Source organism: Xyrauchen texanus, chromosome 9 (assembly GCF_025860055.1).
Source record: "Xyrauchen texanus isolate HMW12.3.18 chromosome 9, RBS_HiC_50CHRs, whole genome shotgun sequence".
Lineage (NCBI taxonomy): Eukaryota > Metazoa > Chordata > Actinopteri > Cypriniformes > Catostomidae > Xyrauchen > Xyrauchen texanus.
Window position 1 is genome coordinate 39,579,080 of NC_068284.1, and position 25,872 is coordinate 39,604,951.

The following is a 25,872-nucleotide window of genomic DNA, read 5'->3' on the forward strand; positions in this document are numbered from 1 at the left end:
GCATTAAGGTGCCTGGTAGAGGGGGCTCTGGCTTGGTTGATGGTATTCTAGCGATCGGCCGGTAAGCCGGCTAGCTCTTCCGCGTCCTGTCCAGGGACCAGGCGTGGAGGTTCCAGAGGTCTGGGCGTGGGTGCCAGAGCGTGCCCGTCCCTGAGAGAGGAGGTCCTTTCTCAGGGGAATTCGCCAGGGAGGAGCTGTCGCGAGGAGCCTGAGTTCCGAGAACCAAGTCCGAGTGGGCCAGTAGGGGGCCACCAACGTGACTTGCTCCTCGTCCTCCCTGACCTTGCACAGCACTGGTGCAAGAAGGCTCACTGGTGGAAATGCGTACTTGCGCAGCCCGAGGGCCAGCTGTGTGCCAGCGCGTCTGTCCCGAGGGGAGCCTCTGTTAGGGCGTACCAGAGCGGGCAGTGGGAGGTTTCCTGGGCGGCGAACAGGTCTACCTGGGCCTTGCCAAACTGTTCCCAAATCAGCTGGACCGACTGGGGGTGAAGCCTCCACTCCCTACCGGGCAGGCGTTGTCGTGATATCGCGTCCGCTATGACGTTGAGCTTGCCGGGGATGTGAGTGGCACGCAGCGACTTGAGTCGCTGCTGGCGCCATAGGAGGAGATGGCGGGCGAGTTGTGACATGTGGCGGGGAGCGTACGCCGCCTTGGCGATTTATGTACGCCACCACCGTGGTGCTGTCCGATCTCACGAGGACATGTTTGTCCCGAACTAACGGGAGGAACTTCCTGAGAGCAAGAAGGACGGTCAGCAACTCCAGGCAATTGATGTGCCAACGCAGCGGGGCCCCTTTCCAACGGCCCGCTGCTGCGTGCCCGCTGCACACGGCACCCCACCCGGACCGGGAGGCATCGGTTGTGACCAGGACGCGTTGGGACACCTGCTGCAGGGGCACTCCTGCCCGTAAAAAGCAGAGGTCTGTCCAGGGTCGGAGTGTTTTTAGGCAGGCGGGGGTGATCCTTACCCGATGCGTGCCGTGGTGCCATGCTTGTCTCGGGACTCGAGTCTGGAGCCAGTGCTGGAGTGGTCTCATATGCATCAACCCCAGCGGCGCGACCGCCGCGGAGGACGCCATATGCCCCAGGAGCCTCTGGAAAAGTTTTAGAGGGAACACTGTGCCTGGCTTGAAGGAAGCGAGGCAGTCCAGCACCGACTGAGCACGCTCGCTCGTGAGGCGTGCTGTCATTGAGACTAAGTCTAACTCCAACCCGAGAAAGAGATGCTCTGAACCGGAGTGAGCTTGCTTTTTCCCAGTTGACCTGAAGCCCCAAGCGGCTGAGGTGCCGGAGCACCTGGTCTCTGTGTGTGCATAGTAACTCTCGAGAGTGTGCTAGGATGAGCCAGTCGTCGAGGTAGTTGAGAATGTGGATGCCGGCTACTCGTAGCGGGGCAAGGGCACGCCTCTGCGACTTTCGTGAAGACGCGAGGGACAGAGACAGGCGAAGGGGAGGACTTTGTACTGAAACGCCTGGCCGTCGAACGCGAACCGTAAGAAGGGTCGGTGTCGTGGCAGAATTGAGACGTGGAAGTACGCGTCCTTCAGGTCCACCGCTGCGAACCAATCTAGATGCTGAACGCCAGCCAGAATATTTCTCTGCGTAAACATTTTGAACGGGAGTTTTAACAAGGCCTGATTGAAAACTCGCAAGTCCAGGATTGGTCGTAAGCCGCCGCCTTTCTTGGGTACAATGAAGTAAGGGCTGTAGAAACCCTTCCTCATTTCGGTTGGAGGGACGGGCTCTACCGCGCCCTTGGCTAAGAGGGTCGCGATTTCCGTGCGCAGGGAACTGGCGTGCTCGCCATGTACTGCGGAAGCGGACGCCCTGAAGGGGCGGAGCCGGGCAAACTGAATTGCGTAACCGAGTCGAATGGTCCGGTGCAGCCAGCGTGATGCGTTGGGAAGCGAAAGCCACGCTTCCCAGCTCTGCGCTAGGGGCACCAAAGGGATGAGTAGTTTGGACGTACCCGGCGGGGCCTCGCAGTGGGGCGGAACAGGTAATGCAGCATCGGGGTTGAGCCAAAGATGGCATTCCTGGACCACTAGGGTGGCCATCGTCTGTCCGAGTGCCTGCGCTGTGGCCTTCGTCGCTCTCAGGGCGAGGTCGGTCACTGAGCGCAGTTCCTGCAGCACATCAGGATCAGGTCCACCCCCGTGCATGTTTCTGAGAGCTTTGGCCTGGTGGACTTGCAGGAGGGCCATCGCATGCAGGGCGGAGGCAGCGCGTCCAGCCGTAGTGTAGGCCTTCGCGTTAAGCGAGGATGTTGTCCTACAGGGCTTGGATGGGAGTACGGGGCGACCCCGCCAGGAGGTAGGGCTACCAGGGCATAGATGGTTCGCAACTGCCCTATCGACCTGGGGAATCGCGTCGTACCCGTGGCACTCTCCGCCGTCGAGGGTGGAGAGAGTGGAGCGGGTGGCACCTAGACGAGCGGAGAGCGGGGCTCTCCACGTAGACATCAGCTCATCACGCACCTCCGGGAAGAAAGGGACCGGGGGGATGCGAGGCCGCGAACGGCGCGCTGCCCCCAGGAACCAATCATCCAACCGAGAAGGCTGTGGGGAGGATGGAGGGTTCCAGTCCAACCCCACGCTCAAGGCGGCCCGGGCAAGCATGTCGGACATCTGAGCGTCGGCCTCAGCCTGGGCCTGCTGGCCTGAAGGCGGCAGTCCAGGGGAGTCCTCAGCATCAGACACCGCACTCTCCGATGCAGCGGTGAGCTCATCTGCTTCGGACTCGGGAGGATAGACAGCCAGGCCGTGAGGCGAGCCGCTATCGCCGCGAGCGTGGACGGAGACCAGCGAGCGTGTCGGGGAACGGGAGGTTCGAGGGGGGTTATCTGCGAGATTGACCAAGATTGTGCTTGGTATGGGACTGAAATGTAAATAATTGGTATCACACATCCTTACTCCTTACTCAGAAGAAAGAATGTCATACAAGTTTAGAACGCCATGAGGGTGAATAAATGATCACAGACGTTTCATTTTTGAGCAAACTGTTACTTTAAAAGTAGTAAAAATTCAAAGTTACCTCTCTTCTCTCCAAAGTACAGGGTCTGCTGTGCTGTGTTTGACCACTGGAGGGAGGAGTTATCATTTTCCTTCACGCTGCAGGTCAGGGTAACTGTTCCTCCCACTGACACTGTCTCATCTTGGGTCACTGGCTGGAAATGCATCTCATCTGGTCAACAGGAAAGAGACAAATGAGAAGATATTTGCATCATGAAAAAGAGAGGGACAGAGAGCCATACTGTAGGTGTAAATTAGATCCCTCGCCCACATCATCATAGCATAGCTTGAGCATAAAACATGTAAAGCACTACAGGTATCTGACAGATGACAAGTCAACTCATTATTTGGAAAAATGTATCTGTGTATCTGCGTGTGTGTTTAAAGGCCAGATGTAATGCCAATGTGAGTCTATCAGTATGATAATTCTGCCCAGGGTGGCCCACACTCCACTTTGCCCAATAATTACCACTTAGACTATAATCGATGACCTTTTTAATGCTGACCAGAGCTGGATGAACTCTGGGCTAACACTGTCTGAATTCCAGGCTAATGGCGAGATGGAGAGCTAATGTTTACTGAATGCAGGGCCAAGGCTGGCTTGATGTTGGTCAAACCCAGGATTCAAAGAGATTAAACATAGGGCAAAAGTTGGCAGCACTTTGGACATATGCTGGCTGAATACTAGGCAAACATTGCTAATTGCTGGGCTAATGTTGGCTGAATGCTGAGTTAATCTTGGACCATTGATGATTTCACATTGCTATAACACTGGCCTAATGATTATCTAATACTTGTTTTTGTTGATCCCGCTATTGGCTTGATTCAGGCTAAATGCTGGCCTAATTCTAGCCTGATGCTTTGCTAGTGCTGGGATTAACCTACACAATCTCAGGCCAAAAGCCGGCTTTCCACGAGCAGATTTGTAGGCCAAATGCAGGTGTGCCGAACTCAGCCTTTTAGCCTAAAAGGCTTTAACGAGACACTTTAAGTCTCAGCATCACAAAACATCTGGCTATTTGTGTGTGTATTTGTCTGTGTTAAAACCTTAACAACAGTAGCATTAGAGTTATCTCTCTAAACCCAACAAACCTATGTCAACAGATAATAGACTAAAATTACCCTTTAGCTTTGGTGAACGCAATGCTGGCTACCTTTTGGCAATGAATTAGAGTGGTGTTAGCCGTTTATAAGCTATTAGTGGGGCAGATCCACGCTCTTTGTGCAGTGGACAACTGCTGTAGGGGGCACTTACTGAGACTCAAAATGGCATCTGATCCATTTAACTGGTTATGTCAGGACAATGACTCGACTCCAAATCATTGAGTGGATGGAGTGTGGACTAGAGAGTGGGGGGTGTTAGGGCTGCACAATTCCTAGAAATAAAATGATATGATGATAAGGGCTACTGCGATTTCTTTAAATAAATTAATATTCTGCATGCATTGCACTCTTCAAAGTAAAGTTGTGGCACTGTGTTGATACACATACTCAGATTAAGTATGTTTGTAGTGTCGTGGATTATTGCGATGAATCTCTCTAAGTTGAAGAAAACTCTCAGAGTCTTGAGTTCCAGATGCCAAAGTTGTAGTTTATTGAAGACCAACAAACATGAGTTCAGCCAGCTGTCTGTCCTGACATTATCCTCCTAAGTTCTCAGTTATATACCTTTTTTTATCTTTTACCCACTATCTCTGACCAATGGGATTATTGCCCTTGTCTCTTTCCCTCGCCACCAATATGTTTTAATTCTCACTTTAGGTAATTATTAGTGGAAAATTCCCCATCTCTCTATGTTTTAAAAAGACAAAGACAAACATTATGCATAAAAGAACATATGTCAGCAAAAACATACATATCCTAGTTACATACATATCTACTTAAATGCATTAGTACATGGGACTTTTTCACACAACAAGAGACTCTTTCACACACATCATTCTCCTAGTAATGCCATCAACTTTTACATACATCAGCACTTTTCACTTGGGGTGACCTTGTTTGAGCATGTACTGCAACATTAACACATTATCAAACATAAAAGAGAATACAAGAGATATCATGTCAAACATACATTATCAAACATACATTATCAAACATACATTATCTTACTCATAAAGGATTTTTCTACCATAGTAGCTCATGATTTCAGCAGAATCAGATTACTTTAATTCGCAATATTTGTTGGCTTCACACAAAATCATTCTCTGGAGGTGCTCCGAGTTTAGTTATCGTACCATGCTCACAAATGCGAACACAATGCACACAAGATTCACTTTATTTTGACATTTGTGCATTTTGAGCAAACATTCAGGTTTGCAGCATTTCACAGCCTTTCACCAGATGTTTAATGAAAAACATAAAATATTGTTGTCAACTACAGGCAGAAATGTAAAGATCTTCCTTTTATTTTATGAAATTCTTTGAATGTCAAACTAATCCAAATATTTTTGAGCCAAATCATTCAGCCCTAATTTGTGTGTGTGTACATATCATACTTCATACAACAAGATCTCATCAGTCTCATTTGACCAGTTAAACTCAACTTGAAACGACATTGACAACCCATTTTATTTCGGTAATGGGACATAATTCTGAGTGAAACAGGATATTTTATAAGAAAAAACGTGAGCAAACGAGCGTGCTGGGGAACGGGAGGTCCACGGTTAATTAGCCGGCGAGACCGCAGCCATTGAACTCCCCAAATCGCCTCCAGCACGGGGGGTGGCTAAAGTGGCTTTTCCCCGGAAGAAGGAATGCTGTAACCACAACATTGCCATGGTTATATTCTCGCAATGAGAACATGAACCATCAACAAACACTGCCTCAGTGTGATCGCTGCCCAGACACGTTAGGCAGCGCCTGTGGCTGACGGAAGCAGAGAGATAACGGCCGCATCCAGGAATCAAACAAAGATGGAAAGGCATCTTTATAAAGACGCGTCTTTAAAAATACGTTCAACATCAATGTGTGTATCTAATAGAGAAAATATACTCTTTAGCAGGAATATACACTCTTTTAGCACTGTCGAAGTGCCCAGGGGCGAAATCTGCACTCGTCATGCCGAAAGAGGGAGAGCCGCTGGAAATGCGCCGTATATTCAACAGAATACGCTTCTTAAGAGGTGAATGGAACAGCAGTAGAATTCAGCTCGCTGATAGTACAACCGCTTGGCTCCGAATTGAAAATAATAATAATAATAATAATACATTTAATTTTAGGCGCCTTTCAAACCACCCAAGGTCAACTTACAACAAAAATTAAAATAAAAAATAATATTAGCTATTAAAAGAACGAAAATTATAATAAAATAAATTTAAAAAAAGAGAAAACATCCAAGAGGTTAATGCTGATGGAGGAATAGTGGAGGTTCTTATCAGAAAATCTGAATGGTGAGGGCATTTCAGCTAATTTTATACCCATATGTCCGGGGGAGTGGCATGAAAATTCCACTCGCCAATTTTCATTGGCCTTTTCTCAATGAATGGGAGGAGTTCGGGGCTCTCAAGAGTGACCCCTAGTGTCACTACATCGACACAACGTCGAGTGAGTGATAGAAGGGGAACTGATTTTAAATATTTATTTGAACATTGTTGGCAGTGATTGGCTGATGCTGGACATTATTTTGAATCAGAATTAATTATGCTAATTTCTGATGTATTGTCTATATGTCTCCAAAACATGAATAACCACTCCTGGTAACATAAATAATTTTAATTGTTTATGTCAAATAAATCTAACTTTCTATAGCTTGGTATTATTTATTTATTTGTCTCCCCTTTTCTGCCCAATTTAGAATGTCCAATGCACTCTGTCCTCACAACAGTGGCGTAGTGACTCGACTCAATCCGGGTGGATGAATATCCTTGCCTGATCTTATCACGTGGCTTGTTGAGCACGTTATCGCGGAAACATAGAGCGTGTGGAGGCTTCACACAATTCTCCGTGGCATCCGAGCACAACTCACCACACGCCCCACAAAGAGCGAGAACCACATTATAGCGACCATGATGAGGTCACTCCATGTGACTCTACCCTCCCTATCAAACGGGCCAATTTGTTTGCTTAGGAGACCTGGCTCGTCATGCCCTGGATTCGAACTCGCTGTGCTACCCAGACCCCCAGATGGTATTATTTAACCAAAGCACTAATTGTAAATTAAATTACAGATCACAGTTTGGATGCACTTTGCTTTACTGAAACCTGGCTTAAACCAGATGAATATATTAGTTTAAATGAATCTACTCCCCCAGGTTATTGTTGTAAACATGAGCCTTGTCTGAAGGGTTGAGGAGGAGGTGTTCCTACAATTTACAGTAAAGTTTTTGGTGTTATTCATAGGACAGGATATAAGTTAAAGTCTTTTGAATTAATAATGCTTAATGTGCAGTGTTGGGGAGTAACGGAATACATGTAACGGGATAACGTATTTAAAATAAAAAATATAAGTAACTGTATTCCACTACAGTTACACTTTAAATCATTGGTAATTAGAATGCAGTTACATTCAAAAAGTATTTTTATAACAGGAAGAGATTACTTTTTAATTTAATATTTAGTCCTTTCAGAAGGAAAACATTTGTACATATAAATGATGCGATCCAAAGTGCATTTAAACAGTAGTGAAACACTTTCTTTTGATGTGCTACATGCATATGAGCAGACAGAGAAATAAGTTTGAAGTAAGTAATAAACCTTGTGTAAATTGTCAGCTTTACGCTAAGCTAAAATGCTATTTCTAGCCATTTTACATGCACATGTTACCAGACACGATCATATTTTTTATCAAGAAAATTCACGTTGAATCATAATGTATATTTTTTAAGACCTTTGATTTTAGGGCAAAAATTGTACTCTTGATAATTTTTTTTGTATTGTTTTCCTGTAAAAATATAAAAAAACGATTTGATTTATCTTGTTTTAGAAACAACACTGCATAAGTTATTTAGGGTTTTCAGAGAAAAACGTGTCATTTTAACGTGTATTTTGTCTTACTGTACTGGCAGAGCTTTTATAGTCAAAACAAGGGAAAAAAAATCTACCAGTGCTGAAGAAGTAATCCAAAGTATTTAGAATACGTTACTGACCTTGAGTAATCTAATGGAAAATGTTACAATGTATTTTTACAGCATGAATTCTGTAATCTGTAGTGGAATACATTTCAAAAGTAACCCTCCCAACCCTGTTTATGTGACACCACCAGATATGAATAAAAAAATCTCTGTCGTCTTTTGCCCTTGCTGCAGTATATAGATCACCTGGGCCGTATTCTTGATTTGCATGATAATTAGCTAATTTTCTATCAGATCTAGTGGTTAATGTAGATAGAGCTTTAATTGTTGGTGACTTCAACATTCAAATCGATAAGGAAAATGACACATTTGGGATTAGCATTTATTGATATTCTAAACTCTCTTTAAGTCAGACAAAATATGACAGGATCAACTCACCATAATAATACACTGAATTTAATTATGGAGTTATACAGAGTTGATGTTGAAACTATAGAAATTCTGCTGCAGGGCGATGACATCTCAGATCATTACCTCGTCTCTTGTTTACTGCGATCAGCTAATGCCACTCAATCTACAAGATGCTAAAGTTCAGGTAGAACTAATCTTTCGCCCACTAAAGATAATTCACTTCATTAATAATCTTCCAGAATTGTCTCACATACTCAGTAAGCCAAAAAGTCTAGAAGAACTTGATGTAAAAACAGAAAATATAAATACAGTCTCCTCTAGCACTCTTCGAATTAAGAAAATGAAAGAAAAATACCCCGCACCATGGTACAATGATCACACTCACGCTCTCAAAAGAGCAGCTTGAAATATGGAGCACAAGTTGAAGAATACAAAATTAGAGGTATTTCGCTGTGCATGGAAGTATAATGACTGTAGCTACAGAGAGGCACTAAAAGCTGCCAGATCAGCATATTTTAGCAAACTCATAGAAAATAACCACAATAATCCTAGGTGTTTATTCGTTACTGTGGCTAAATTGGTTAGGAATATAGCCTTGACTAAACCAGATGTTCTGTTGCAGCACAATAGTAATAGTAATGACTTCATGAATTTCTTTATAGATAAAATAGAATTCATCAGAAATAAAATTAGAATTATACAATCAACTGTCACAGCACCTCAGAAAACAGTGTCTCATAATTTTCCTCACAAGCAACTTTCGCTGTCATAGGTCACAAAGAGCTAAACAAACTTATCAAAAAATCAAAAGCCACAACATGTATGTTAGATCCAATACCAACTAAGCTCTTAAAGAGGTATTCCCTGTAATCTCAGAACCTCTTCTTAATATTACTAACTCCTCACTATCCTTAGGACAATTCCCAAGAAACTTTAAAATGGCAGTTTTCAAACAGCTTATTAAGAAGCCACAGCTTCTTAATTAGCCAGAATTGGCTAATTATAAACCAATTTAAAATCTCCCATTTATGTCGTAGATACTAGAAAAGGTGGTGTCCTCCCAACTATGTTCATTGCAACAGAGAAATGGTATATATATGTACAATTTCAGTCAGGATTTAGGCCCCAATCACATTACAGAGACTTGCTCTTATCATCTGATCATGGCAGCATTTCTCCTCTAGTGCTTTTAGATCTCAGTGCTGCCTTTGACACCATAGATCACAACATTCTCATGAATAGGCTGGAGGCATGGTTTAGGTCCTATTTAGTATACTGCTACCACTTTGTATGTGTAAACAAGGAATTTTCAAATGAAACAAAAGTCAAGTATAGAGTGCCATAGGGATCAGTTTTAGGGCCTTGCTTTTATCCTTATATATGCTTCCCCTGAGAAATATTATCAGGAATCATGGAATAAGTTTTCACTGTTATGCTGCCAAGGATACCCAACTTTATATTTCTTCTAATCCCCAATAATTTTACAATTCTCCAAATTAGCAGAGTGTATAAATGAAATCAAAGACTGGACGGCCAGAAAGTTCCTTCAACTAAATATTCGAAAAACAGAGGTTCTAATTATTGGACCAAAAACCTCTAAAAATAAGCCACCAAAATATAATTTGACTCTCGATGGATGTACTGTTATGTCGTCTTCTACAGAAAAGAACTTGGGTGTTATATCGGATACCAATCTGTCCTCTGAAAATCACGTTTCCAATGTTTGTAGAACAACATTCTTCCTCCACCTCAGAAATATTGCTTAGTTACGACACATGCTCTCTGTTTGCTGATGCCGAAAGCCTAATTCATGCGTTCATGACCTCAAGACTAGATTATTGTAATGCATTACTGGGAGGATTTACAGCAAGTTCAATAAATAAACTTAAACACAGAATTCATTTAAACACACGCAGATGGTGTCATTCTTCATCGCATCTTTCTCTCTCCCTCTCTCTCTCTCTCTCTCTCTCTCTCTCTATCACACACTTTCTCTCTAGGTGTCTCTCACTCACACACACATAAATGTGTGAGGGTGTAAAACTCACACAGCATATATTTAAAGCAACATAGTTTACACCCTCCTTACACAGAAGAGAGAGAAATGGATGGAAAAATAAAACCAGAGAGGATGGCTGCTGAAAAGAGACAAAAGTGGAAGATTACAGATAAAAAGATGAACACAGCGAAAGAGTGAAAACAAAAGAAGGGAGACAGAGGGAAATAAACGAGAGAGAGGGAGAGAGAGAATGAGTGTTTGTATGTGGGTGATAACACAGGTTGAAGCTAAATAAATACTGTCCAAAAAATGCCCCCTTCATCTCTCCATTTTCCTCTTCTTCATTTCTTATCTCTTTCCATCTGTGACTTACTTATTTTTTCCTTTTCCTCCTCCTTCCATCTGTCTCTCTCTCTGTCTCTCCATATTTTCCCTCTAGTATTCTGTCACCTCTATGCCCTCTTCTTTCCATCTCTCTACCTTTGTTACGCTCTCTCTGGTGCTTTCCTCGCATATGTAGATGCCAATTTTTCAGCCTGATTAATGTGTGATTAGCATTAAAGATCCTACTGGTTCTTCCCTGATGCCCAGTTGTGTGTGTGTGTGTGTGTGTGTGTGTGTGTGTGTGTGTGTGTGTGTACAGCAGTTGGTGTAGATCTAGTCAATGTTTGATCGGTCAGACTGTGTCAATTTATATGATTTATTGAAGATTTGGTTTGATCTTCCAACTGCTGGAACACATTTGCTTAACTGTAGTCTGCAAGTGTGTAGGATGAAATATTGGTTCACAGAGTTTAATGGGTGTTTACGGAGTTACTGAGGTTTATTGTTTGAGTCTCAATCTTAAGCTTAAAATTAAGCTTGACTTTGCTTCTGATTCTAAGGCTGTTCACGCGGCACATAAATCTGATTTGATTTTCTTACCTTATCATTAGGGCTGTCTGCAATGTAATTTTGTAATTGATGAAATCTAAACCATTTGTTTAGACAGTAAAGTAAATATCTGATATATCTACATCGGCTGCCATAGAAATGAATAAAGCATCAGCACGATGCCAAGAGAGTATCTTCTACAACAAATGAGAATAGCTGGCATTGTGGAAAGAGAGAGAGAACGTTTTTAATTTTGCCCATGATTATGTTCATTCACGACATCTCGCTACAGTCGAGAATGATGTGCTTCATTAACTCATGAAGCGCATCAGACAGTGTAGTGCCAAAACTATTAATGTAAATAAACATTCATGCATATGCTAAATAGTCTGCACTTTTATAGCACTTTTTTTTAACCTTAGAGGTTACCAAAGCGCTTTACACTGTGTCCCAAACACCCATTCACACTCACACTCATACACCAATGGTAATAGAGCTGCCATGCAAGGCACTAGCCTGCCATTGGGAGCAACTTGGGTTCCGACTCGCTCTACCAACTGAGCCACAGCCGCCCCACATATGCTGTGTTTGAAACTTTCCAAACCATTCAATACATAGGGAAAGACATTTGTGAGCGAGTGAATTTGTACACAGCTATTGACTCTACTGCACTATGTACATGAAGCTATTCAAATGAAACTGGACGTGGTAAATTGTGCGTGGATCACAGAGAGTAGCATGAGCCTCCACTTGCGGAGTCTCAGTGGTGTCATGCACAACGAGCCGCATGATAAGAGGCACAGATTGACGTCTCAGAAGCTGAGGCAACTGAGACTTTTCCTCCGCCACCTGGATTGAGATGAAAAACCGTGCCTCCCCGAGGACCAACTAAGTAGTGGGAAATGGGCATTCCAAATTGGGGAGAAAAACAAAACAAAAACATAATTAAATTGTGGCTAGAAGAGCTTTAATTACGTACAACAATTATTTACTTAATTCCCATTCATTTTTAAACACATTCGTTGTCCATAAATAATAATTTATTGCGAAATGGTTGAATACATATAGTGAAGGTAGGCTAACATCTTGTCTGCATGCAGATCATATAGTCCAGATGTTCAATACAGGCAAATGCATAATCATGTCATTTTATTGAATTAGTTCATGGTTAGTTGTTGTATCCTAAAAATAATATGAAAACTATTTGTAGCCATTAAAAATGTAATGTTCATTCTGTTCTGTTTAACACATAGCTGTAACAAATGGTTTGTTGTTGAGCAGACAAAGGAGGAAGCGGGAGCCGGTTTCCACATTCCAAGTGATTTGGCCTTTATTGATATAAACAGCAAATCCCTTTCCAGCACAAATTGAAACGAGGTTCAGCTTTCCAGCAATAACACAAAATACTGCTTTTCAGCCAGCGTAAAACAACACTCTGTTAATAGCCACGCAGTCTCAGTGTGTGTGCATCAGCCTCTCTTCCTGTGGATTGGCCATCTTTTATCTCCCTTGACTCTCACTGTGAACATAAAGATGGTAATTAGTCACAATTCATCTCAGGTGGATGTCCTTACCGCTTTCTCTCTCCCCAGACGTGTGCTCGACCATGCCCTCACCTTCACAATAGCATACTGTATATGGACACAAATTTACACCCCCATCGATATTTCACTTTTAAAAAGGTACACAGATAGACATGTTGGGCAAAATAAAGTCCTTTCTAAATGTTGCCATGGCTACGTGCGTGATTTAGGACTCGCCATGTCCCGTGTGAAAAATCTTTTATTCTGAAGAAAAGTAATGAGGAAGAGCATGAGCGTGTCACATCCATCCACTTGTGCAAATCAAATAATAAGATTGTACACTTATTGTAAGCATTTGAATGAAAAATGTAGAAATCGAGCAGAATTCCTGTTTTTCTAGTTCTTATATAAAATGAAAAAATTAAAAATAAAGTGTTTTCTGAATTTTTACAATTTATTTTTAGATGACAAATGAGTAAACGGTCAGTTTATTGGTTATTCCGGTTTGAAGACAAAGACGAGAAAACAAATTATCCGAAAGTAAACAGACCCAACTGCCTGTGAATGCCCGCACAGTCACGTGAAGTATACATTGACAGGCTCCTGTTCGACTGTACTGTTCGTGTAAAAACCGAAGTATACTTTGGGCTTTAGTTATCAGTCTCAGCAAAATCCAATTTTGCTTGACCTCTAGTCTCTCAATTAATATTAGGCTATATCAACTGAAAAAAAAGTGTTTAAAACAGTTTTAGATTAAATATAGTATGTAACACTGCAGGACACTGCTTGAAATTTTATCTAAACAACCCACATACTCAAGTACACACTAGGGCGTTATGCTGTTTGTGGTACATTAGTAGGTCATTTGAAGGTTTTGTCGACATGACCCTCTCCAACCCCCCACTCAATGCCAGCTGTTGCCATATTACTAACCCACCCCAAGCACTCACACAAACACACTTTTGCCCCTACAACTGCCCCCCTGGGTGTGTCCGCCCTTATCCATATGTCATTCCCCTCTTTTTTTATCCTTGTTTCCCGTTTTCCTATTTCTCTCTCACACTTTAAATAAAAGCATCTTATAAATGAATAAATGTGAATGTCTTTCAAATTTTTAGACCAAAATAAGCAGTTCTGCCGAACAGATTTTACATTAAGAGTATAATGATTTTTGCATTGTGTTGAGCACACACACCCACAATATTTGCTTCTTTAAGTTGTACAGTCAAGTTGACATTGAAAGTGTTATCTTAGACACTGTATCTTAGAACATGATACAGGGTCAACTGTACATACTGATGCAGTGTTTGTAATGTACCATAAGTGTAATTAATGTAATATTACTCTCCAAATCTCACATGCTCATTTGACCACAAAAAGACTTCAGCACTCAATGTTACAGGATGTGCAAATGGTCTGTCATTGGTCAGAACAATAACCACTCTACAGAATACAATGACTTACAAAATATACAAATATAATAATTGAATGATCAAGATGTTCTATCTGGTTTTCTTTCTCTTTCCCGCTCTTTTTCCACAGGCGTTGTTGGTCAAGGCGTCTCTTTCTCTCTGCCTGTCAAACATCGTTAGTTCATCATCTCACTCCCCAAAACGAGAGACAGAACAGGGGGCAGCAGAGACAGAATGACCCAAAGTAAAAGAAAGAGAAGCAGACTGAGAAGAGAAGAGCTGTGTGCAAAACCTAGTGAGCTGGCTACCAAGACAGCAATTCTGGGCAGGTAGGCTGCTCATTAGGTTCAAATAAAATGTTTGAATGATCTTATGATGCCAATTAATGCCTGTTCAAATGCACCTTGGGTGCCAAAAAATGTTGTCTAGTTAGGAAGCTAACTAGGTTTAAATAGAACAGTCGAATGATGCCTATGATATCCCATTTGCCTCTGCTTCTGAGACAGTCAATCAGTGCATCTTATCAAGTGGCTTACTGTGCATGACACAGCAGAGACGCCATACATGTAGGCTTATGCTATTATCCGCGATCCACGCACAACTTACCATGCGCCCCATTGAGAGCGAGAACCACTATTAGTGACCATGAGGAGGTTACCCCATGTGACTCTACCCTCCCTATCAACCGGGCCAATTTGATTGCTTAGGAGACCTGGCAGGAGTCACTCAGAACACCCTGGATTCAAACTTGCGACTCTAGGATTGGCAGTCAGTATCAATACTCACTGAGCTACCCAGGCCCCCAGACCTATGATGTTAAAACATACTGACTAAGTAGGCAGCTCACTTGGTTTAAAAAAAATTCAGATGTTCAAAGGAATCTATGATGCCCGTAAATGCTGTCTAGGTAGGCAGTTGACTCATTTTCGAGGCACGACCAAAGAGAAAGAGTACTTAACATTTTGGCAGGTATTGAGTGGATTCCAGCCAACAAAGCACTTTAAAATATAAGAGGTCAATTACAAGGAGGAGGAGATATGATATCTCTTCATCAAGCAAACAGACACACAGTGACCTCAGCCACCGCAACACCACACTATACATACTCACTCGACTAATAAACATTGCCTAATCAAACTTTAAAAAATCTAACTTCAACTCTCACTGGCAAGCACATAACCCTGAGTCACACCTGACACAGTCGTCAATCTCTCTTGCTCTCTCTTTCTCTCACTATCTATCCATCTAACTCTCTCTCCCTCTCATACACACTCCCAGAGATGCCAGGAGCCTCCAAGAGCCTTGTGATGGATAGAAGCATAGAGAGGAGAGAACAGGGTCCTGAGGGGGAAAGAGAGATATAGAGACAGATAGAGGGAGTGACAGTGAGAGGTGAAAGAAGAAGAAAAGGGGGTGAAAGAGATAAACCATAAATTAAATCATTTTGGAACAAAAGAGGAAGGTTGCTATGAATCAGACAGCGGGAGGTTACCAGGGCAACCGCTGTGACCTGAAGCTTGACCCTCAAGACGAAGCGACCCCGATATACAAACACTTGCTGAACAACCTATTTTCAGTTTTGCTTCTTTGTTTGTTTGTTTTAAAGAAAAGAAAGAACAGAGAAAAGAAATAAGTGCATAAAATAAACATTACATCAGTGGGAGATTTTGGTGTGTTGTGCTTTTATGCAGTGTGTGTGCGTGTGCGATCCGCATTTTTCAGCTACAACAACTGATGATAATAAAGTTGGAACAACTAACATAAACATACAACTCTCTCACTTTCTTTCTCTCTTTTGTCAGTTAGAATCGCAGTTATTTTGTCCTCTGAGAACTCAAGTATGATGAGAATTATTTCAGACGGCAGAACAAAGACACCCTGTGTACTCTAACAAACACAATGTAAGCAGAGCCTCTCTCATAATTAACACACAGTTACTTCACAAAAGACATGTCTTTTCTGTAAGTGCCCAAATACACATATATTGTAATTAACAAATACGATATTATAAACTTTTTTAATAAGTCTACATTTATATTTTAAAATCTACATTTACACATAAGGAAAAGCAGTTAAAATGTACATATATGTATAGGGAAAAGTGTATATTTTTGGTTCTGCAACTGGTCAAAATTTATTTCATTTAACATGAATTTGTAACATGTTTTTGTGCATGTAAAAAGTTGTTACCGCATTTTACCTCCTTTTAGCTCTGTACAGTTCACTTTAATGGATTGCATGATGTATTCAAGCTATACATTTTATGAGTATGTGTATTCCCGTGGAATTGAACTCGTATACTTGGAGTCGTTAGCATCATGTGCTAACAGGTGAGCCACAGGCATGACCCTGCAATTTGACACATTCATTTCTAAAAATGAAAAACATTACTTGTAGAACCTTAATTAATATGAGGTCATTTTATGCCACTTGTATATTAACCCTTTAAGCTCAGGGAGATTTTATTAGAATCAGTAAAAACATCAAACTGAACAAATAGCCATGTGTTAAGTTGTTGGAAAGATCTCAAAGAGTAGAATACAACCAGCCTATTTGTTATGGAAGTCCAGGAGTGCCATTTACAAAAGAACTAAGGTATAAATGATCTATTAATTTAAAAATAAAACTGTGAATAAATAAACCAATTTATAAATGGACAAATAAATAGAAACATTTAATAGTGAATAAATGAACCACTTAATAAATGGACAAATAAACAAACACATTGTTTTTATTTAATTAATGTTTAAATGTTTTATTATATTTAACAATAAAATTGTGCATTAATCAATCATATTTACTTCATGTTTAAAATGCAATTATATGTAGCATTAATGAGTACATTAATGAGTCTTTTAAATTGACTTTTCAATGCACTTTAAAAGCACCTTTTAAATTCCATTTTAAAAAGGTATTAGGCCATTTATTTTCTTTATTGATTTGCCAATAGCTTTTCCTCATCCATTTGTCAATGGGTTTTCTTTTTCATTTTGCGAAATCCCACGCATGAGAAATGGATGTGAAGCATATCAGAAGTTAATTGTGGCTCATTCCCTGTTGCTGTGAAATGCTGAACTTGGCCCTACCTGAGCGTGCACATTGATATGTGTCCAGGATGGGAGCTCGTAATCATGATGCTGTCAACAGAACCAGCCAGCCGCACCTTCATGAAGATGGCACCCTATATAATTAAATCTTTACCAAATCTATACCATTCAAAAATGAATGTTTGTGCTGGTTCGGTGTTTGAGATATTAGACATAATTCTTTTGGCAGTGTAATGTCACTTTCTACCTCATGAGGTCCAAATCGCTCCGAACCGGTGTTGTTCGTTTGTGCTTGATTTGTGCTGTCAAAAGAAACATCATAACATATTCCTTTCTTTGTATTTAACAAGATAGCATTTGGGAGCTGTGAAATCATGCAGGCTAAACCACATGTCTATCACTCTCATCTGTCTCCATCGTTTGTGCTCGCTTCTGGTTTGTGCAGTGTTTGGTATCGCTGAAGCATACATTTTTTGGCAAAGATTTTATCTTTCACCCCATCAAACTCAAACACATCTCTCTTTCTCTGTCAGAAAATATCAGATTTGGTCACCTTCCAGCTAAAGTCCCCTTTTCTGAAGCTAATTTACACAAATTGTTTGGTAAAATTTCTGAAATGTACTAAAATCACTTTAAATGGCTACTTTAAGCTTAAAAGGTCAATTTCATATTTCTGCTTACTAGATTCTGTATCTATAACGTAACCTGTAATTTAGCTATCTATAACTGAGATTATTTTGTTGATGTGAGTGATTAAGGCAATGTTATTAATAGGGCTGTGCGATAAAAAAATCTTGATGTTTTCCTGAAAAAAAAAGAGAGATGTCCTCGATATCGATGATAAACTTTTGAATAACTTTTTGATCTAGATCAACCACTGGTTGGTTGATCTAGATCAGGGGTGGGGAACGTCAGGCCTCAGGGCCGTATAAGGCCCGCGAGACCATTTTACCCAGCCCATGAGACCATTTCAGAAATTATATGAAAAGCAAAAAATGGCCTTGATTCAATGTACCTGAAAAAAAAAAAAATCCTTTCAAATAATGTTTAAAAATTATTTTAAATGATAAAAACACCAGTGGCGAATTCTCAGGGCCAGCAAAGCCTTCTCTGCTGGACTAACATGCCAAATAAATAAATATTTTTCATCCTTTCATTCTCAATCACCTTTTTATTATTTTATTAAGTATTTTTAATTGCTTTCCACTCTTAATTAATCTACAAACAAATAGTGAAAAATGAAAAGTTAATCCAGTCAGAGTTTATTCCTTGATGCTTACAAGAAAAGTGTGACAACTGTTTCACAAATCGCATGTCCGAAGCAGTGAGTGAGTCTGAGCTCCACCTCGTCAGGCCTTCAGAATTTCTTCAGAATCCCTCAACAGTGCAAATGAATGAGCAACTAAAGTAAGTTTGTCAGATTCATCAGCCAATCAGATTGATTTATTTGTTCTTGGTGGGTGTGATATGTCCCAGTCAAGGCCTTCTAGCTGGGATTGAGTGACGCAATCACGCTTTAAGTGATGTAATTTCAAAGTGAGTGCAAGATCTTGCTGACGAGTTGACAGTCATTACTGCCGTTATCACCACTGAGAAAGAGATACTTATGGGTTTAAAAACACAAGATGTTCTGCATGACCGTGTGATTGCTTAATTTATTAAACAGGAAAGGAGGACTGATTTTCACTTCAAGTAAGTGCTTTTTGCATCGAGGTTTGAAAAGAAGTGCTGTGTTTCATTCAACTCGGAAAGTCAGATTTTACAAATTCCTTCTATGAAAAGTGTAATGGAATGCATCTTGAAGTCATAATTACAACTTGTAGACTCGTGCAGAAATTCCCAAATCTGAATTTGCCGAGATGCAAGTGGCATGATGTCACACAAGCATGTTGACACTCAGGGAAATATACAAAGTGATAAACATTCACTTTATTAAGTAATATTGATAAATGAGTTCATTTCCACATTACATGATATTAAAGCTTGTTTAACAAATGCCTGTGGAAATAGGTGTATAAAACATTATAATCTCTTTTGATATTCATACACCTGAAGTACAAATGCTAGCACTGCAGCATTGTTTATCAGTTGGGTTGCTAGGAGACATCACTAATAAAAGTCCAACCCCTGCTAAGCTAACGGGAGCGTTGCAGTTTTGTTTCCTTAAATGTCATCTTCCGAATATCACGGAATGGAATGCAATTATGGTCAGAGACAGGGGCGATTCTAGGGTCAGAGCTTTAGGGGTGCTGAGCACCCAATGAGCTGCACTGCCACCACCCACCCTCTTTTCACACAAAAACAAAAAATATGTCTATTGAAAAATAACTTTATCATTTTAATAAAACATATTTTAAATGTCTTTATTATTATTATTATTGGGCTTAGAAACGTTTTTAAATCACAAATTCCTTTCACAAGAGAAGCTGTATTCTCCATTGTAGGTTTGAAATAAATTAAAAAAAATAAAAGTTAATTATTCAGCGAAACAAATTATTTACTTGCGAAACAAAAATCTGAATAATTAACCTATTTAAACATGAAGTACAGCTTTGTTCAGCAGTCTCACTGATGGTTTGTATTGCCTATATACAAACCATAATTTTCAGCTCAAACATGGAACAATTTTGCAGTTGCATTTGGAGTTTGATGGGGTGAAAGATTAATCTTTGCCAAAAAATGAATGCTTAAATGATACCAAATATGGCACAATCAGAAGCGAGAACAAACGATGGAGACAGGTGAGAGTGATTGACATGGGATTATCCTGCATGATTTCATGGCTCCTAAAGCTATCTTGCTTAATACAAAGAAAGGAAAATGTTATGATGTTTGTTTTAACGGCACAAACCAAGCACAAAAGAATTACACGATTTTGCTATCATCACAATTTCGGAGCGAAATTGGTGTGTCATCTCTACTCCCGAAAGGTTTCATGCTATTTCTAAGGGAAATAGTTACAGAATTCCTTTTAATGGCACAAACAAACTTCCCCTGTTTGGAGCGATTTGGACCACATGGGGTAGAGAGTGGGGTCACTGCTCCCCAAAAGGTTTCTTGCTATATCTAAGGATGGGAAATAGATACAGTGTTTCTTTTAATATCACAAATCAAGCACAAATGAATGGCACCGATTTGGAGCGATTTGAACCACAAGGGGTGGAAAGTGACCTCACACAATCAAAGAAATTATCAAATACTGAACCAACGAAAACTGTCATTTTAGCGGCACAAATCAGCACAAACGAATGGTATAGATTTGGTAATTATTAAATCATATGGGGTGCCAACTTCATGGAGGCTACTAAAGCAATTGCTTCTCTGCACTGCATGAACTTACAGCTATTCACCTGTTTCATTACTGTATGATTGCTCTCTCTGCCATATTTGTGAACAAAGCCCATATAATGTACCTTCTGTGCACTGTGAGATCATCGATCATAAGCACTGGGACATGATGAAACTGTGCTAAACCGTTTCTGTTTATAAAACTTAATAAAGTTTTATCTTTCATTTACACAACCAGAAGGTCTTTTTTTTTTCTTCCAACAGAAGTTATGTTAAGTTACTGTGTCATTTCAAACAATTCTAGTAGTGAAGGGGTAAAACATTTGTTGGTTATTGCTTTTTTCCGCTCAGAAAATGTCCAGCCTAAATCTTGGATATTTTACCTCAAACTCCTCTAACATGTTAATTGCCATTATTTGTATAATATAGTATAGTAATATAATATAGTAATGTCTTAGAGTCATAGTGAGGTTTAAAAAAAAAGACATGATTGTATATAGTGCCTTAAAATAAATAATAGAAAATAATAATATTTATATTTAGACCCCAGTAAGCAAGCTTAAGGCGACTGTGGCAAGGAACACAAATCTCCATAAGATGTTGGTTAAATGAGAAAAATAACATTGGGGGAACCAGGCTCACTGTGGGGGCCAGATCCCCTCTGGCTAAACAGTATGAAACAGTATGCCAATATTAGTTATTTATGTGTAGTACAAGTCAAGATTTAAAATGAGTAAACTAAATAAGTTTTAGGGACTAAAGTCTTAGAATTTACATTCTTAATTAACTGCGGAAATGCAGATGCATTGTCTGTTGTTATTTGACAGAGGAAGGCTGCAATTAATTTATGAATTTATCTAGGTATTCCATTGTAAGAGTTTAGTCCATCCTTTGACCAAAGTGACACAGGCAGAGGTCAGTAAGGTGCACTGCAGTTCGACTGTAAGGTAGTGGCAGATTAATTTCCAGTGGAGTCCATTTTAAGTAAATTTAAGTCCAAGTACATGCACCAGACTCGATGATGGCTCAAATGACAGAATGGAAATGAAATAAGATCTTGTTACTATTGCCTGCATACTTTGGAGAGAGAGCATACCTTTAGTCATTGTTGTATTTTCATGTGGACATTTGCTTTTGGACACTTGGAGACATTTTTGGACACTAGATTCATAATTTTTGTAAAGCAGTTTTTCAGAGCTACCTTATTTACACCCTGAGATAAATAATATGAAATAAAAAAAAAAGTAAATTTTTGAGCAGTTTCTTAGGCTGAGAGTCTCAGAATGTATCACAATCTAAATCATTACAAAATGTGAAAAGTTTTCTTTAAAATGATACCAAACAATTGACCCCCCTAGTTTTATTATTATTATTATTATTATTATTATTATTATAAGCATTTAATTTTTGTCATGCAACTGAAACAGGAAATAATTTTAAAAAACTTTAGCGCTTAAAGAGTTAAAGTAATAGTTCTTACCTTCATGCCATTCCAAACCCATATGACTGTCATTCTTAAGTGTAACAAAAAAGTAGTGAATTTGTAGTGAATATTTGGTGCATCTTTTCTACACAATATAAATTGATAGGGAGTTACTTTACAGCTTTAAAAGGACCCAAAAGTATGATTACAGTAGTCCATACAGATCATGTGACATATTCCAATTCTACGAAGGCATAAGTTTTGGTGAGAATTTTGAGAAATGTAGGTACATTTTCAGAGAAACTCTTGACGTCTGTTGAGCATTTATGAGCACTTAGAGAAGCTTGTTCACATGAGAACTTTTGTTGTTTAGCACTGTTGTTAAACACGCGTGCCACTGTAAACAAGCTTCTCTCATGCAACATATGCCTTCAGAAGACTTGGAAAATGAGGCACGAGTCGCATGGACTACTATTATCATACTTTGGTTCTTTATTTAAGCGTTAAAGTGACTGCCATTGTATTTAAAAATGTACCAGAATATTCACAAACATTTCTCCTTGGGTGTTTTGCTAAAGAAAGAGAATCACACAGGTTTCGAACAACATGAGGGTGCGTAAATTCTTATTATCAATATCACTTTAATTATATAAGAATTCAATTTTTTTTAAAAGTAGTATAGCATGTCACAACTGTCAAGTCAACTTCTCACATGTCTTTCCGGTGAGTGGATAAAGACACAAATACAGGTTTCACAAAAACCTCAAATACACTCCTTTGCAGCATGAAAGCACTTATAGGCCTGCACAAAAACAGTGCTTTACTGGACTATAGAATTCCTTGAATGCATTCTTATATTATAGAAATTTCATATACACAAGACTTAACACATGTACAGAACATAGATCAAGACTCTAAGACATATGAAATATTCAGTTTGTGGTCTCTGTATTTCTCTCTCATGGAAACACACACACACACAAACACAGATGTTTGTTTTGCTATACTTGTGAGGACATCTCATAGACTTTCATTGATTTTATGGCAGGCTAAAGATAATCTATCCCCTATCTCTAACCCACATAGAAACATGTGTACTTCATTAGATTTAAATATAAATATAATTTAGGTGATTTATGAGCCTTTTTTACTAGTGAGGACCAGCTAAAATGCCCTCACAAATGGGTTCTCTAGCACATTTGCTATACTTGTGAGGACATTTTAAAAAATTTGGCAAAACCTACACACACACACACATTTGGTCCCCAGAACGTGATAAATACATGCTCACACACACACACACATACACACACACACGCACGCACGCACGTGCACACACACACACACACACACACACACACACAAAGACCACATCTGACTATGAAGGGATATAAGGCTCTCCTCAGCAACTCTCTCTCTCTTTCTCCCTCCTTCCCTTCATCTTTAAACAGTTCTCTGCTGTTTCTCTTCTTCAGTTCTTCACTTTTGTCTTTGCTCTGTGCGGGCAACTGTGCCTCTCTGTGTCTCTCTCTCTCTCTCTCTCTCTCTCTCTCTCTCTCTCTTTCCTTAGCTGTCATTGCACATCCTTTCTTCTCCATGATATACCTCCAATTTCTCTCCTTCATTCTTGTTCATTCTTTCTCTTTCTCTTTCTCGTTCCCTAGAGTCTGACAGCAGGAGACTATTACACTCACAGACGGAATCTCTCTCCTCCAATTTCTCTCTGTCTGTCTCCCGTCATCCCCCTCGCCTTCTCTCTCCCTCCTGTGCATTTATTTTCCCATTCGCTCCCACTCATTCGGCTCCATCCCTTCTTTCCCTGTCTTTTCCTGAGTGGATGTAATTGGTATCTATAAGACACTCCCTGAGCGAGAGAGAGAGAGAGCTGACATGCACTGCAGAATAAAATACAGACAGCACAATACACCAGAGCAAACACGCCATACTACAGCAAAGCAATCAAGAACAACACAATAGATCAGAGTGATCAACAACACAACACAGAGCAAACAGACAACACAAATGACAACACATCAGAGCAAACAAGCTAGAAACAGTACCTGGAAGAATATAAACACAAGAGATCAGAGCAATCAAACACACATAACACAATACCGTACATCAATACAAGTGATCAACTACAACTACACAACAGAACAAACAAAAACTGCAACAAAAAAAACCCACTCCAAAGCTAACAAGCACAACACAATACACTGAAGCGAATAAACACAACATATTAGAGCCAACAATTGAAACAAAACACAATGGATAAAAGTAATCAACAACATAACAAACCAAGCGAACACCCTAGATTAAAATGTAATTAATCAGAGGTTGTCTTTTCATAGACTTTGGGGAGTTCTAATTTATTGTTCATTTAAGTATCAACTCAATGTCTCAGATGTTTCTCCTAAAATTCCTTAGCAATTAAAGCAATTAAAATAGTTACAAATGAGACAATGGTTTACATACAATAAGAGTGTAGAACAACAAAATTAATGGCATGACTATTTGGACTAGGTGTAAATAGTATCTGCCACAAAGCGGGGCTATTTGCACTCCAAAAGTCAAACTGCACCTCACAGAGTTAACGCAATGGCGTAGTGTGTAAAGACGTTGTGGGTGAGTTTTTTGAAGCAGACCTCCCAGGTTCGATTCTAACCTTTGTCCCACTTTTTCCCATGCTGTCTCCTGTCTTCATTCTTACTATTTCCATTAATACTACATATAATAATAAATAAAAATTAAAACAAATTTTTTGGACATGGTGGGGAGTTCAGAGAAAGTTTTGATGCGGGTAAAATTAACCATGCTTTTGCTGTAGTAATATTGTATTAACCCTGCTTTTTTTAAAAGTTATAATGCAATTAACCATGGTGTTATTACAATAATATGGTGTTAATATACAGTACTAACCATGTTTAATTTTGCGGTTTACTATGATTTTATGACAAAATACAATGGTGATAATATGTTTAGTTTGCGGACAACACCTCCCTCATCGGACTCATCTCTGATGGTGACGAGTCCGCCTACAGGTGGGAGGTTGACCACCTGGTGAACTGGTGCAACCAAAACAACCTTGAGCTCAACGCTCTAAAGACAGTGGAGATTGTTGTGGACTTCAGGAAGAACTCAGCCTCACCTGCACCTGCCCCCATCACCCTCTGCGACTCCACAATTGACACTGTGGAGTCTTTCCGCTTCCTGGGAACTATCATCTCCCAGGACCTCAAGTGGGAGCTGAACATCAGCACCCTCATCAAGAAAGCACAACAGAGAATGTGCTTCCTGCGGTAGCTGAAGAAATTCAACCTGCCAAAGTCAATGAAGGTGCACTTCTACACAGCCATCATCGAGTCCATCCTCACATCCTCCATCACTATCTGGTACGCTGCTACTACTGCCAAGGACAAGGGCAGACTGCAGCGTGTCATCCGGTCTGCAGAGAAGGTGATTGGCTGCAATCTGCCACCGCTCCAGGACCTGTACGCCTCCAGGACCCTGAAGCGTGCTGGAAAGATTGTGGCTGATCTCTCCCACCCTGGCCATAATCTCTTTGAGTCACTCCCCTCTGGCAGATAAAGCCTTTTCTGATTCTGATTCTGATTCTGATGGTTACTGTAGTAAAACCTTTTTTGTAAGGTAAGGTTAGGTTTAGGGACAGGGGTTAAAAACTCACTGCAGTGATGCCGCTATACTGTATGCTAGTATTTAATTGCAATTAAGTGCAAACAGCATCTAACATTATTTGTACTCAGTGCAAAGAAGATGCTTTCTGCTGCTATTTGCACTTAGTCTTTGAACTTGATGAAAAATATTTATATTTAAATCTCTCAAATTTCGATTGAAGACTTTGGTATCTTGGA

General features: G+C 40.2%; 1 protein-coding gene across 3 annotated transcripts in view; it reads right to left on the reverse strand.

Annotated features, from left to right (window-relative positions):
• Positions 1-25,872, reverse strand: part of LOC127649389 (cell adhesion molecule 3-like) — a 100,619-nt gene that overhangs the window by 36,110 nt on the left and 38,637 nt on the right. For all 3 annotated transcript variants that reach the window (XM_052134455.1, XM_052134454.1, XM_052134457.1), the window contains exon 3: positions 3,035-3,184. In XM_052134455.1, coding sequence (XP_051990415.1) covers positions 3,035-3,184 — 150 coding nt within the window. The remainder of the gene's footprint in view (positions 1-3,034; positions 3,185-25,872) is intronic.